At 39.7% G+C, this 16,091-nt stretch overlaps 2 protein-coding genes across 7 annotated transcripts; both read left to right on the top strand.

The window, feature by feature from the left end:
- The first annotated feature begins 1,826 nt into the window (after positions 1–1,826).
- LOC136416279 (embryonic polarity protein dorsal-like) lies at positions 1,827–15,500 on the top strand. Of its 6 annotated transcripts, none has more exons than XM_066401387.1 (12): positions 1,827–2,213; positions 2,266–2,467; positions 6,734–6,793; positions 7,425–7,558; positions 7,749–7,933; positions 9,763–9,938; positions 9,990–10,222; positions 10,277–10,520; positions 12,582–12,671; positions 13,955–14,017; positions 14,069–14,254; positions 14,662–15,500. In XM_066401387.1, exons 2-12 carry the CDS (start codon positions 2,449–2,451, stop codon positions 14,967–14,969), a joined length of 1,698 nt encoding a protein of 565 aa, XP_066257484.1. In that variant the 5' UTR covers positions 1,827–2,213; positions 2,266–2,448; the 3' UTR covers positions 14,970–15,500. The 6 variants fall into 6 exon arrangements, with proteins under 6 accessions (XP_066257484.1, XP_066257485.1, XP_066257487.1 ...); XM_066401388.1 differs by having other exon boundaries at positions 1,827–2,269; positions 2,402–2,467; XM_066401390.1 differs by having other exon boundaries at positions 1,827–2,467; positions 14,662–14,983; positions 15,035–15,500.
- LOC136416290 (embryonic polarity protein dorsal-like) lies at positions 10,526–12,760 on the top strand (the record flags this gene model as incomplete). The annotated part of the gene is made up of 1 exon (XM_066401414.1): positions 10,526–12,760. A coding segment is annotated over one exon (1,266 nt), but the record flags the coding sequence as incomplete, so codon positions are not given.
- Positions 15,501–16,091: the final 591 nt, after the last annotated feature.

Below are 16,091 nucleotides of genomic sequence, written 5' to 3'. Positions count from 1 at the left end.
AAACGTTGATTCTAAAATCCTTTTGGTGGTGTCGTACTTTGGCTGTATGCGGATTTACCTCGGCATAGACATGTTCATTATGAATATTTGATATTCCAGTTCTAGTAAAACACGCCTCATCTGTAAACAAAATTTTTTTGTGGAAAAACATATCCTGCGTTCTCTGGTCATTTATGAAAGAACAAAAATCAAGTCGTAATTGGATATCTCCTGGTAAAAGCTCTTGAACTTTTTGTAAATGGTAAGGATGTAGCAAGTAATCCTTTGTAACACGATTTATCACACTTTTAGATATGTTTAGTTCTAAGCACAATCTCCTGCAGCTTATAGACGGTTCTCCATTAATTCGCTCTAAAATTTGTTCTTCTGCAGCGGAAGTCCTTATAGTGCGAGGATGTCCACAATTAACCATATAAGGAGCCAAACTGCCTGTTTCACGAAGCCGTCTTTCGATTCTTGCAAATGTTTGATGGTTTGGAATGCGTCTGTTTGGAAACATATCATGATATGTCCTTACAGATTTCCGACCATTTCCTCGACAAAACCCGTATGTTAACAACATATCCGTCATTTCTGCATTACTGTACCTTTCATTGGACATTTTGTAATGACGTACTACTATTAGTACTATTTAGATATCAGGAAATCACATAAAAAAGAAAAAAAATGATTTGAAACTTTCGAAGTGCCATTTAAAACAATGCAATAACAACAACTGCCTTAAATGTCATGTATTACGACTTGATATTTTATGCGTTTATAACTTAGAATGCCATTTTGTCGAAAACGGCTGGTTTTAGAGATATTAGCATGGTATACTTTTTTTAAGTAAAAAAGGTGGGAAAAACATTTCTGAAACTCAAAGTGACGTACACCGTGACACAAAAAAGTATTGGCGACTTAAATGTATTGAAATAGCTACTTGTGGCGCCCCCTAGGAGATACAACGAAATCGACGATAAATTTGGATTTCTGGTCCCGAGAAATTCCGAAATACAAAATTTCCTGAAGTTATTTCGAAGCAGTAGAAATATATTAAAGAAAATGTGATTTAATTTTCCACCTTTGACGCCCTGTATCTCGGTTATTATTAACTAAGGCACTAAGGCAAGTGTAGTTAAATCGACTTATTTTGAACTGTACTCTACGTGGTAGAGCGTTGTACACATCTTTTAGGGACACCCTGTATATGCTAGAACGCCTTTGGTAATGGTTATAGAATTGAATGGAATAATGCTTCTTGCATCGTTACCATGGAACCATTATCAAAGAAGCGTAAAATCAAAGAAAGAACATCTATATTACTTAATAAAAACTGATGTGTGTCTTTTTGTTCAGGAAGCATGGATAATACTTGGTTACCTATGCTTGAACAAGACATCAACCTCGAAAACAGAAGAAGAAATTAAATAGAACAATCCGAAAATGAACAAATACATATATTAGGCATTTTTATTTTATTATTAGCAAAATGCCGAAGCCTTTGCGTCAAGAGCGCTCTCCTCTGGAGCTCCCGTCTCCGCTCAATTCAAATCAGGGTCTCCGCCAATCTGTAAGTTCGTAAAGTGGCTTAAAATATTTTCGCCCTCCTCTGCACCATCGCCTACGTGGGGTTTCCCCAAAATCCTCTGACTACTGCAGCTGATTCCCCAGAGGGCTAGGGAAGTCTTCCTCCTCTCCACGCGCCTCCCACGATCGGAAGGCCACTCTGCGGCCACATTTCGATCGCGCTCAAGTGTGGCACGTCCCCCACAATACCAACATAAATTATCGGTTTTTAATCACTATATTATAGTAATAATAATTATTCCAGTTTCCTGCAAGGCCAGTGAAGTGCGGTTTATTTGAACAGAAACGATCGCATGCGTCGCGAATCGAAAACGAACTTTTGCCTGCGATCGCGGATCAGCAGTATCAACGAGCTGGTGGCGGCAGTACGTCCGGACCCTGTATAGCGGCAGTTTCACGATTTTATCAAGTCCGCTCGCAGGATTCCGAGAACCATCGCCAATCGCAGTTTATAAACTTCGTTCCTAAAATAAATCCTGCTCAGTTTCATTTTTCCTCGTCCAAGTCCTGCGACTCAAGCAGTCGGTGGCCCGGACGATTTCGAACGAAAAAGCGGGACAAACTTTTATCTTCGCTAAAGTCGCGCATAATAATAATAATTATTGTTCGGTTGTGTTGTTATTAGCTCGTTGGTGCTGTAGCAGGTGACCTCGAATTTTTTTTTGCGTTTTCATTGGATATAATCATGTTGTTTAGTAAGGTGAGCAATCAAGCAACAGCATCTCCTAATCAATGCGATAACAGGAATATGTCCTAACTCAGTCATTTCGCATTCTTGATAAGTAAATGTGAATGTGATACTCCTATGCCTATATAGCGGCTTCTACTGCAGGACGCGAATCATCATTAGCCTAACCCGTCGATACATTATAAATAGTCATGGACGAGAGCGAAATAGGTGTGTACATGGTTTGCCGTGTTCATTTACTGTTATTTGGTAGAAGCATGCATTTGCTTGTTGAGGAAAACTCGAATGAACAGGGGAAAGTCTAATTACCCTCAATTTTTCGCTATACTAACACAAAGATCTCAATGGTGCAAATATAACCTTTATTTGTAAGGTGTTCAGATAAGTAGAAAAATACGTAACATAACGGTTTTAATAAGTGATAAGCCTCAAAACTCTTGAAAGTTCCGTAATTTATCTTCACCCAAGACATTGTATTCATTCGCCATATTGTCAGTTATGCCTTTAGTTCATCGTCATCCTACACGTTACTTTTGAGTCACCATATTGTCACTAATGTATTATCACTACAGAGTCACTGTATTATACTGGGCGCTTTCAGTTAAGGATTCTAAGAAAACAGTCTAATACGGAGGATAATTGTAAGGAAGTCAAGTAAGAAGCTTTTTTCTTATCTCCTCAATATTCATTCAATTATCAATAAATTAAATAATTATCAAAATTCTGACACTCAAGGTCGTCAAACGCAGTTCTTTACATATGAATAGTCCCAAAGTACCTGTGAGTTTGTGATTCCTCCGGAAATCACTTAGTACCGTAGTAACACAATTTCCATTTAAAACTTATATTAACTCTTCTATTTATATCATGTTGCAAATAGAACACTTAATTGTATGCTGTTCAGACAAGTAGAAGAATATGTAACATAATTGATCCCACTAAATAGTAATATTTGAAATTTCTCATAGGTGTGTAATTTATCCTTATTCAGGGCCTTACCGTTGAATCACTATGTCGTCTGTAATGTCCCTAATTTATCCTCAACCAAGACATATAATCTTGAGTCACCATATTGTCAATAATGTATTATCAATACAAGGTCACTTTATTATATAGGGCGTTGTCGGTTAAGGAACTTTCTATCTAATTCAAAAAGTAATTTTAAGAAAGCAAAAGAGGAAGCAGACCAGTTCAAAGTATCTGTAAGTTTCTGATTCCTCCACAAATCCCTTAACACCTGTACCCCAACTCCCATTTATTACTTCAAGTTTACATTAACTCTTCTATTTATATCGGTGAATGTGCTAAGACATGTTTACTTCCATCTAATTTCATTGTGGAATGCTTTGGCTTCCAACATAAATTTTTCTAAAATCATCCCAATATCCAGAGCTAATAGGTTTCATATAATGTGTGTTTATTTATTTCTGATTTCACATGTTACCAATAACTCTTCATTGCCTGAATAATAGATATCTAATTTAGAAGTTTGATTTCAGTGATGACACATATCATACGATTATAGGCATAAAGCTTGTTCATTTTAGTTAATTAGCAACTGAAAGAGTGAATAAGTAATAAGAAAACGTTTTGAGTCACAACTCACATACAAGCGGCCTTTCACTTAGGCAATTAGGTATATGCTATAGGCATTTACTATTTTAATATTATTATTAAAGATGACATTCTACTGGCTGTTTTCTCTTTCTTCCACCACACAATAGCAATTCATTTACAGGGCCATTTATGTATATGTTAGATTGTAATTATCTAGAAATTGCATATTTAAGTATCTTCAATCCATTTTCCTTACTATTAAATCCCATGAAAGCAATCTCCGTTTATCTCACTTTCATGAAACAAAATTTCAATGAGCACTCACTTATAAGTTCTAAAATTTCAAACCCTTCAAGCTGCGATTTTGTAGCTGTAAGGGTCTCACTTTTCACCACATAACAAACAAATGTTTTTAGTTTCATGAATGATCCTCACTTTTCAACTCTAAATATCCAGCACTGTGAGTTCGAACATCTTCACTTTTAGGAGAATTGTGGATTGTCTGCATATTGTTCAAGTGTAGGAAAACTTAATATCAGGTCGTTAATGGACTTTTTATTGAAAATTAAAGGGAAGTTTACTGTAGAAAAATGCAGATTAATTTTAGATTACCTGTTAGTCCAGATAAACCCATATCAGATACGAAACTACCGATAGTCATCGATATATATAGAATATCAAAATATGGTTCTGGTATTATCGTTATATCGATAAACGATAGTTACTGGATTATCGGCAGCTCAAGGTTTATATTCACTTCGATAGTTATCGTCAGTTAGAAGATTTATTGCTGTGAAGAATTTCCCTTTTTTGCACAATGGTATTTCTTTTTCACTTTTGGTATTGCTCCCTCAAGCACAATTTCTGCTGGATAACTGCTCATATGTAGACAATTATCGATAAGCGTGTTTATAGGGTGTCTCAAAAATATGCACCACGAATGCAAGGGAAAGTAGGTTTTAATTAAGTATGAAGAAAATTGCGACGAACATGCGTCCGCCAAAACTGAGACACAGGGTGTTGCTTTAAAAATGCTACATTGCATTTTTCTGCATCTAATTTTAATTAAAAGATTTAAAAAGAGATTACAATCCCGATGGTCTCAATGAGGAGTAAAAAATTTCATTAGATTTTTTCGCACAAGCAGGTCGGAACGTATGCTTATACTTTCAAGAAACAGTGGCGTATCAATTTTTCCTTTAAAAACATATAGAACCACGTCGAACCAGTTATTTAGTGGATTAACATGATTTTGAGCGTGGTACAAATTTGTGGGTGCATCCCACAAAGGACATCGCCTTCGAGGCCAAAAAAAGCAAAATGGCGTTTCGCATTGGTGCGGATTTATTTGAGTCAACAGTTGGGGTCTTTTCGGGTCTTTCATTGTCGCGGCAGGATGGTTAGGTACCAAGTCGGATGCATTGGCGAAATGCAAGTTTGCCGATGAAAGCAACGAAAAGAAAGCCAAAAGAAATTTACAAATCTCTTATTTTTAACCTAATTTTTTAACTCAAAATTTCCCCAAAAGAACTCAGAAAAACACCAAAAAATAACGCAAAAAGTTTCGAAAAACCTGAAATTCTAGGTATTCAATTCAAGGAAAACGTGAGTACCTACGTACCTTCTCATTTCACCTAATCTATGCAATTTTAAACCTAAATCTACTTTGATATCTCACAGCTTATCTATCACAACCGTGAAAGGTAAACATGTGAAAATCCTGAAAGGGATAACAAACAATGAAAAGTTTAAAATTTTAAGTATTAAGATTGACTTTATCCGAATTGAGGCTTTATTCTTCAAACACCTATTTCAATCACCTTCATTTTATGCATTGATTGCATCGAGGAATATAAGCATGATCCTCCAGCATGACCGCATTCATCATTGCAATTGTCCATTGCGGAAATGGACAGAACTCTCCATGGCACAGAGAATTTATCGATTTGCCACGAAATCTTGTCCATCAGTTGGAGATTCTACCTGTTCATTCTTTTGTACCTACATTATTACAAAACCTTCCGAGAGCATTCATGCGCGGGTAAATGTGGTCAAGAGATGTTTATTTCAAAGCTTCACCTATATTCATTGTAGATGGTAGTTAGTCGTCCGCAGATCGTTTAATTTTAATTTGGTTTGGTGGTTTCGCTGATCAATATAACTGGGGGACCACAAATTTGCCGATGAATTATTCGAAAAGTGGTGGTAATAGCGTTAGTCTTATACAGGGTAATTCACGGGCGATGCTATTTACAGGGCGCCTCGTTTGGAAGAAGGCACTTTAGGCAGGTTTAGTGCCTAACCGTAAAATCGTTAATGTTGAGTCACCCATGCAAGGAGCCACCCCATCCAAGGTAGGTCCATTTTTCAAGATGGATCAAATCCATGAACCTTTCCGAATCAGTTTCAAAAATTTCCATTTTTTGTGAGCTGAAGTCGCGTTGCAACGGAGGTTTGCTCGGGGGCTTATTGTGAACAAAAGACTCAGAACATTAACGAGTATCTCGAGAACCGCTAGAGGTAGGTGCAGGTATTATTAGGTAGGAACAATCAAAAGGAAATTGCGAACCTAAAAACGATATACCTACAGGATGATCGTTTTTTACAAGCCCGACGGCGTCGCAAGTATTTTCGGGCAAGTGGAAAAGATCATCTGTCCGGTTTTTGGTGAACGTCCAACCTACCATCGACCGTGAATCACCCTGTGTACATAATAATAGGATTCAAGAGCATTAACCCGGGCACCTCATTGGGTCAGTAGAAGTCAAAGATAAGCGTAAGGCCAATTTTGATTGCCATTTAGTTTGTTTTCTAGAACTGCTATTTTTCAGTTATTTTGTTTTGAATCATAATTTCATGCATGCGCATGACCCAATTTAAAAAAACAGGTCAATTTCGCTAAATCTAAAATTTTTGCAGACAGGCCGAAGGAATATTTAGCTGACGGTCCCTATGACTCCACGCACCTAAGTGATGTCAGTAAGTACCTCCATAACATAAAAAATCCTCACACGCAGCTTCGTAGAGGAACTTCGCTATAAATTTCAATTAAACGGGCTTGTGTTTCGAATGAGTATTCATAGTTCAATAAATTCAGTGTCACCGCAGAGATTCGTGGCTAAACTGAAATCTGTACACTCCTGTCCTGAAATAGCCCAGAAACGTCCGATTTTAGCGCAGCTTCTGCTACTGTCCCTCGCAAGTCGAGGACATCGATTTTGGCCAAACCCATATGTTCCTGTGGAAAGAAAGAGCCTCGCGGGCACTACAGAAATAGAACAAATTTCTTTAAGTTGCAACAAAAGAAATTAACAGCAATTTTCGAGATCTATTGTGACCTTTCGTAAACCGCAACCGCTACCCAGGCAGCATGAATAAACGCTTTTTTGATTTGCATGTTTGTAAGAGATTCCCCGGGCTCCCCTCACGATATACAGTTCCAATCGATTAAAACGCTAAATTATTCACCGCAATAGGAAGGAAAAGTGTGTACTTTATATGAGATTCCCGGTACAAATTCATAGCTATGACCATCGGGCTAAAATTAGCCTTAACCGAGCCCACTCAGCAAAATCGACTCATATCGAGAATTTCTCGTTGATCGTTGCAGTTGAGGCGATTAATGAGACTGATCCAGAGTTCAGGGGCTACTCCATGATGAACGGAGGGGGGCAGGTCACGATGCCCCCGCAGCAACACCACACGGGGGCGCACAAGAAGCGGTATCCAGATGCCGAAGTCAGAGTAAGTGTTTCCTCAACACTCTGTATGTTGCAATGTGATTCCTATTCGCATTCAGCTCCGCACCAAGCTCCTTCTCTTCATACGTGCAGTAAATACAGTACGTCCCACTTTACTCGAACTTCCCCTCATGTTTCCTGAAACACAAAAAATCTCGCATTGGAAAAAATCTATTTGTCACGTTTATTTCCAGATAACCGAGCAGCCTGCTTCGAAAGCCCTTAGGTTCCGGTATGAATGCGAAGGGAGATCTGCGGGTTCCATTCCTGGCGCGAGCAGTACCCCGGAAAACAAAACGTTCCCAGAAATCCAAATTTGCGGATATCAAGGACGGGCCGTGGTTGTGGTGTCTTGTGTTACGAAGGACGAGCCGTATTTGTGAGTATTTGACCCGGAGGGAAGAAAACGGTTCTAGCGAGGTCAAAAAATGGTCAAAATTTCTTTAGGTTCTGATAAATTATGCGGCAAGGGCAGATTAATAATGGTACTTGCAACGTAAAATGATGAAAAACAACGATAATAACATTTATTATAATTTTCATTGCTTTATTGGTGTAATTACTCGAATTTATTGTTGTCAGTTGAAACTCGTTGAACCACACTGTTGAAAGAATTTACATCCATTGATTTAAATCACGATTTCATCCGCAATTTAAATCAGCTGATTCCATTAAATTTTAATTACGGTCTAAATTAGTTTATTTAAATTAACTTTTCCTGCTCGACGAAAAACGTACAAATTATCAATAAAATTACTGGATTGTTTTGTGCCGCCACTGAAACCATCAATTGGACTTATTGGGATTATTTAAAATCCAGGGGTGGCGGTATTTACAATAGAAATTTACTGAATTTTTTGTGCTGCCCCTGACCCTCGATACGGCCCTTGTTTTGGACGTGTAAGGCGCTCTTGTGAGTGCATTTTTTCATCCGATAAACTCCAGTGGCGTCAGCATTTTGGGTTAAAACGTATGAAGTTTTACAGGTTGTAAAATTGACAAATTGGTCGTTCAACCAGAAACATTTGCAAAAATAATTTGGGCCGCCATAGAAACCCTCGATTTGGCCCTCGTGTTAAATACGTGAAAGTTCTCCCGTAAGGGCACCTTTTAGCCTCGCCACATTACTTCCAGTGGCGTAGGCATTTTTGATCACACGATAACAGTTAGGAAATGCTCAGTTGTTCATCTTTTCTTCGTAACTAATAGAGTTTGCTAATTATTCTAAAAGTATGTGACCCTAGCAGATACTCGGACTATACAGGGTGCGATTTCTCAGTTGCAGGTGGTTGCGTTTTTTTTCATCAAACGGTTTACGTTATGAAAAGTATCTGAAACACCTTTTGTCACAGAAATATGGAGCATTCAGAAAGTAGTTTTTATTTTATAAAACAGTAACGTATCATATTTCTCGTTTAAAATGTTTAGGGGCATGTCAGTGGGGACACCACTGGTGAAATTAAAAATATTAATTTCTCCTTAAGATGTGCCTCTACGCCTATTTTACGTTCCTCAATTTTCATAAAAATATTCAATGCCGGACCGGACTTATTAGGAAAAACTTTGAAAAAAGTTTTCTGATCACCCAGTATTTCAGAGAGGAGGCGAAAACGGGCCCAAGTTCATAAGAACTTATTTTGTTAAAGTCATCCACAGATACACCCCTGGAAATTCTGACACACTATATACCATATTGCCCTATACCTTGTACAGGGTGATGGCGGCTTTGGGGCCGATTTATTCGCTCGCACCGCAGGCTTCAGCTCGCAGCAGTCCTAAGTCCTTAAAGTCGATAAAAATTTGTTTTTACCCGACGCAATTTTGATCACAAGACGGTCAGCATAAAATCGCCATTCTAATTATTTAACGGACATTTGTCAACTCAATTAATCGTATAAAAAGTAATTATTTGAATACCAGTTTCCTAAACGCTTCGAGATTTCAGTAAACATAATTATATGCGTATTGTCATCTGCGCCTCTGAAGGTTAAAATCGTTAAAAATCTATAAAGCAAATAATATAAATTCACCTGTTAAACATTCTTCTTAATTACCTTGCCGTACATAATGCGCCTTAAATTGAAACGTTCATTGTTAAGTCGTTTTTTTTATAATTGATTTTTTCGTAAATTTTTTGTTTGTTCGCTTTTTCTGTCCGTTAAATAACAAAAGATGCGGCTTGAACAAAGGCCCGTAATTCCTTTCCAGGGTCCATCCACACAACTTAGTGGGCAAGGAGTGCAAAAACGGCGTATGCACTGTAATCATATCCCCCGAGACCATGAGGGTTCAGTTTCAAAATTTAGGCATCCAGTGCGTCAAGAAGAGAGACATCGAGTCCTCCCTTCGGCTAAGAGAACAAATTAAAGTAGACCCATTTAGAAGTGAGCGCCCCACACAAAAACCAATCAGCAGCCTGACCAGTTGTTTTGCAGATGGTTACGCTCATAGAAATCAACCGACCTCCATAGATTTAAACGCCGTCCGACTGTGTTTCCAGACCTACCTGGAAAATCCGAAAGACGGCAAGTTCACCATACCGCTGAGGCCTGTAGTCGGGGATGTGATATACGACAAGAAAGCCATGGCTGACCTAGCCATTGTCCAGTTGTGTTCATGCGTCAGCCACGTGGATGGCGGAAGGCAGATGATTCTTTTGTGCGAAAAGGTGGGTACCTAAATAGGGCCAGCTCGTTGGTAACCAAAAAAAAAAAAAATCCAGGTGGCAAAAGAAGACATCGAAGTGCACTTCTACGAGGAGGACGCGCAGGGTTCCCGAGTGTGGTGTGCCAAGGCCGACTTCCAGCCCTCCCAGGTGCACAAACAGACCGCCATCACCTTCAAAACCCCGCCCTACCGCACGCTGGACGTTTCGGAACCTGTCAGGGTTTTCATCCAGCTCTACAGACCATCCGATCGCATGACTAGCGAACCGCTCCCTTTCGAGTATCTCCCATTGGACTCAGGTAGGACGCCTTTTTGGTCCTTTAAGGGTGGTCTCACGAAGAAGCCGAACTACAGTTTGTTCGATAGTATCTTGGCCAATGACGTGAAGCTCGTCGCTAAACGCCAGTTGAACAGTGCTGGAAAGTTGCCAAAATCTCTAGTAGAGGCTAACAATAACGATATTACGTCTGGATACGCGGAAGTTAAAAAAACCAAGCTGGACGACGACGTTGTCCTTGTCAGTAGTGGCGTGGAGGAGAAGTCGTTCAATGAAATAATCAATCAAGTGGCCGAGCTGGACGAGATTTACTCGGACACTCACGCGCAGATCGTAGCAAAAATGATCGAGAAGCCTCTAGTGGGGCCCCCGCACGAGGAGTCTTTCGATGACGCGCGGACGTACACGAGCCTGCAGCTAGCTTTTAAGAACCCAGTCGCTCCCGACACCCCCGATCGCTACGAAGACGTTATAGTCAACCCCCTGTCCCCGAAAATTGACCCTAAGGCCGCAGTTATGAAACCAGCGCCCGTCCCTCCTAAGAGAGACAACGACCCCAGCTTGCCACCGTTGCCACCGAAGCGCACGAAAAAGCTCGAAACCTACATCGGGGGTTCCACCACGAGTATCCAGCTCACGGGTAAGCAGGCTGACATCCTGCTTACCCGTTCAGGTAGCATGCGCTCCACTTCAGTGAGCCGCACCCAATCGTTCAACCTCCAACGCCCCAAGTCTCAGGGGGAGTTGGTGCCCCTGGGCAAGCGTCTACCTCCAGTGCCAATCGCGTCCGCCACCCTGCCGAATCCCAAAAAGCGCGGCTTCTTTTCCAAACTTTTTGGGCGCAGGAGCTCCAAATGCAGCGCCAAGGCGCTCTCACGCGAAGCGAGCGTCACGCCATCTTACAACAGCACTAGGTCCTTGCAAGTAGACAGTGCCCTCTCTAAGAGCTCAGGGAACATTTCCACTCACTCCAGCAACAGCATACGAATCCGGTTAAAAGACGACAGTCCCCCTCCGATAACTGAGTCGGAGGTTAGTTTCCCTCTTTATCAGAAACCCACGATGACTATTGCGCCCATCACCATCGTCCCTCCAGCTTTGCCCCCTATGGACGTGGACGTGGATTTGCAGATGGATTTAACAGAAGCGGAAAACTACGCGCTTTACACCGCGATGGCGCCACACGCCACTCAAAGCGAGTTCGACGAGTTTAGTTGCTACTATGCCCCAGTAGAGGGGGGCAAATTGTTGACAGGCGCAGAAGTAGCGGCGCGTCTCGCGGGCAGAACGTAATGTCACCCGATATGGTCCCTCTACGCCTTTAAAATTGATTTGCCAATGAGGGAGTTGTTGCGCGAACCAGTCCAAACAGGCGCAAATATAACATCACTCACTTTCTTAGTATTGAATTTTGCCCTCTAGGTACCGCGTTCATTTTTGGGATTCCTAGAGACGCCCTCGTGGGAGGAGTTGCACCCGAACCATTTTCTTCTTGCATTTTTTTACGGTGTTTCTGACAGAAATTGAACCACCGACAATCCCTCATTCTCCCCAATTTCGCGATTCATAAATGGGGTTTTTCGCAGATTTCTCATGACGTAAACTTTCTTATGATTTCCCAAAACGTCCTATTATCAAATTTGAACTCCCTTTTGCCATCATTATTCCTGTTGAGGTATGATTTTAATCTGCTGCGCAGCATATGATGATCATCTTAATCTAGCACACGCTCTGAAGTGAAGACAGATGATACAGAATATGTGCCGACTGCGTCTACAGCTTACTTTAGTTCTTGAGCAAGATCTGTTGGCTTCTGTTGGGGGTGGTAGGCAAGGGGGTATAAATGCGAGGTAGATGGCGCTGACAATGAATTGACTATCTTGGCACAGTGGTGGCAAATGAGAATTTCAATAGTAAAAACAGGAATTTTACTTTCCAACCCTTTCAGACATAATTGCGGCCTTAGGTAACCGTCTGGATAATGCAACTTTCCAGAATGGGCCTCGACAATGGTCATTCCCAAAATACTCACGATTCTGTCTAGAAATGCGACTTTTTCTAATTTTTTTTAACGAACTTTCAGTTTTGGTTCATACGGACAGTAATAAGCGAAAGAGAGCTAAGTTCGACCAGTCATGTCAAAAAATACTGGGTGTATTGACTCCTCAAGACAGTAAGTGTCCATTTTTCTTTTCATCTCTATTGGTGATGGGTTTATTGGAATATTATGTGGACACACGAGTTTTTCTTTCCTATTTTTTTTTAAAATAAAATGAGATGTTATGTCATGGCATGGAAATATCTCTTCAAGGGAGATCCATTACTGGGTATTGTAAATTGATGTGACCAATATTTAATTATTGTATTCAAGTGCACCGGTTAAACATTCTCTAAAAAACCACTTAATTGAGATTGTTGTTATTAGGTTCCTGAAGGTAACAATTTTCTGTAGGTGATCCATTTTTATTGATTATTTCTATTATTTATTTAACTTTAAAATATTGTTAGTCTTCGTTATAAATACGTATTTTGATTGTTAAGATCACTTAACACTTTTATTAAAGATAATTATTATTTAGCAATTTTCAACGGGCAATAAATGCCTGTAATGAATTTAAGGAGCATGTAAACTACATATAGAAAAATGTTGTTGTAGAGAACTGGCTTGTTTACTGTTGTTAGGTCTACCATCATTGCATCACTTATAGCGAGAAATTACGAGTTTTCTCCCCTTTTTTAATTCAAAGAATGTTTTATAATGTCCAAAACACCTCCTGTATTGCTTTGAGTGTTTTTTTTAAATATATCCTCGTTTGATACCAAGTTGTTTTCACTCTTGGACAAATCTCCGTAGCAGGCCTCTAGGGAAAAAGGTATGGAACTAAGGTTTTTGCATGCTATTTTTTGCTTTGATTTTTAATTACTGTTTTCATTTGTAGAGGTTTTTCGGCAAGCTAAATTGATTTCCTTATTTCAACTGCTTTACATTGTTTTTGCTTTTGGCCATGAATACCTGTGCGATGACCATGACGTTTGTTTCCCATAGAAAAAATAATTAAATGGTATTTTCAATTTTCAACACCAGTTTTTCACATTAATTATTATTGGACCAAATTAGCGAGATTTCACGTGTAACTGCAGCACTTTCACTCTTCGTCCCAGATCGCTCTGTTTGTGAGGAAAACCGCCTTTTCACATGAGAAATCTCATGGTTCACCATGCAAAAAACTTTAGTTTTGTGCCATTGTTTAGTGTCTAATTAATTTAGGTAGATTTTATTTAGATTTTTTTAGAGTGCGTTCTGTATACGTGACATAACTACACATTTTCTTTACTAATGCATGGAGGGTTTGAAAAGCGTGTGCCACACTTAGCTCAGTCAAAATATGTAGTTAGTCATGTTGTTTATGCAGCTCTCCACCTTTGGAAACGTTCCTTAAATTAATGAATTTTTAGAGATGGTGATGAGAGACGTCATGGTGATGGACACGTTGGAACCCATTAAAACCGAGCCTAGAGGTAGGAGTCCCAAGAGAACCCTCAGGAGATACAAAAAATTTACTATTACAGAATCTACATCCCCCTACGGAGGAACCTCTCCCTACGGGGGAATAGTCTACCAGGCCAATCAGAACTACGTCCCTACCCCCTCAGTCTCACCCCAGTACTTGCTAGCGTCTACTCCGTCTCCAGAAACGCTTAATAACCACTATAGAAGTCAGCCCATCAACCTGGGAAACTTCAATGCCATGCATCGTAAGTGTTGAATCATGGAAAATTGCCCTGAAAAATCATCAATTTATAAAAAAAAAGTACGGGAAATTAACGCCATCAAACTGGCATGTTTGCAATGGCGCAATTTCTCCTCTAGAAAAGTTCGTTGGGAATAGAGTCACTGAATTTATTCTATTTGTTTCCAACAAAATTCGCGATCACTAGGCTCGTCACCACATCACTCTTTCGAATTTAAGGGCGAATTCGAGCATCCGAGAAGTAGCCATTCGGTGCAGCAACTTGGCCGCAGGAAACCAACTGAGTCTGATACGTTACAAAAAGCGAAAATAACGCAGAAACAGTGGACGAATTCGGCCATTTTCTGGCACCCGGTGTGCACTTTTCGCATGTCCAAATTCGCCATGAACTTCGACAAAATCAACTTTCAGCAATCAAACCGGACCCGATTTGGAATATACCTCCTCCCAACCTGCAGGACGCAGCGGGAGCCGTCCAGTGGATCGTCCCCAACCACATAGAAACGCCGCCCACCCTCCTCGATCTCGATAACCACCAGATTAATTCAGGTGATCTGCAAAATCATTTGAATGAAATGAATATTCCGAATTTGGGGCCGGACTTTAGCAATCTGTCTTTGACGGAGATTGATCTGAACACACAGGGTCAGAACATCTCCTCGGACAGTTTGACTAACATAGTCAACGCGGCCGCCGACAGGAATTTAGGGGTTGGATAAGTGCAAAGTAAGAAGTAAGTAAGCGAAGTGAGTCAGAGAATGCTAAGAAGCAAATTTTTTTGTAGTTCAATTAGGTGACATTAGATGACTTAGGGAAGTATCACTACAATACGGACAAAGTTTTTTTATGGCTGTGCCTGTATTCCATGTTTTTATATACGTTAATAAAAAATGGTTAAACAGTTATTTCGCTCTGTTAGTTAATGGAGATTTCCATGGTAAATTTCAAATTTTAATTGCGGCAAGTGCATAAAGGTAGATAACTCATCACTTGAGATGCACACACCGTATCTACGTATTAAATTTGTTTTATTTATGCATGCTTCTAATATATTTTATAAATTTTATATGTAGAATTATGCGTCAGTATGGCAATCGAACTATTTATCTGCACCAAAAGGAAAAACTACTTGATTGAACTTGAGTGTAAAAACATAATGTTAAGGTCTATCATTGTTTGTGAGTGCTCTTTTTTTATTGAACTTTCTAATGTTTTAACAAATACATTTTTTAATAAAAGTAAACAAACTTGCTGTTTTTTTGGCTCTAATGCGTTTACAGTTGAAGCGCAGCCCTCGAAGAGTTCTTTAAAATTCCGATAAGCGATTTTTATCCCTTATCAGTTTGAATCAAAGAAAGCGCTTCTTTCTGTGTTTAAATAGGGATGATGCAGTTACAGTTCACGACGAGGACAGTTTCTGGACACGATGGTGAACGATTCATACCTATTATCAGCTTCAATAAAGGAAAAAGCTTTTTACGTTTATACAGGGTGTTCCTGAAATGACTGTACAACGCTTGGCCAAAAATAAGGCGTTCTTGGCAAACTTACCTATATCCAATGTGGCTTCGTTTTGTCGCTTCAGGACGCCAAGTTCTTAAATTAATATCGTTGTTTACTAATTTTGGAACTAAGAGTTACTACACAAATTGGCGTGTTTCGGCGTGAGAGGGATCTTTTTTAATGCGTGGCAATGTTAAAAATTTCCCGTAGTTCATAATTAAAAGTTTGTATTTTGTTACCCTCTCTACAAATGGCTTTAATTTTTTCTTTACCGAAAATTGACTTTATTTTGAAATTTTTTGTATCTTGAAAAATTCCGCCAGGCACACAGTTTCTCT

The sequence above is a fragment of the Euwallacea similis genome, chromosome 22, assembly GCF_039881205.1.
Source record: "Euwallacea similis isolate ESF13 chromosome 22, ESF131.1, whole genome shotgun sequence".
NCBI lineage: Eukaryota > Metazoa > Arthropoda > Insecta > Coleoptera > Curculionidae > Euwallacea > Euwallacea similis.
The sequence above is the reverse complement of the archived record's forward strand: the minus strand, read 5'-3'. Positions and strand labels throughout refer to the sequence as shown.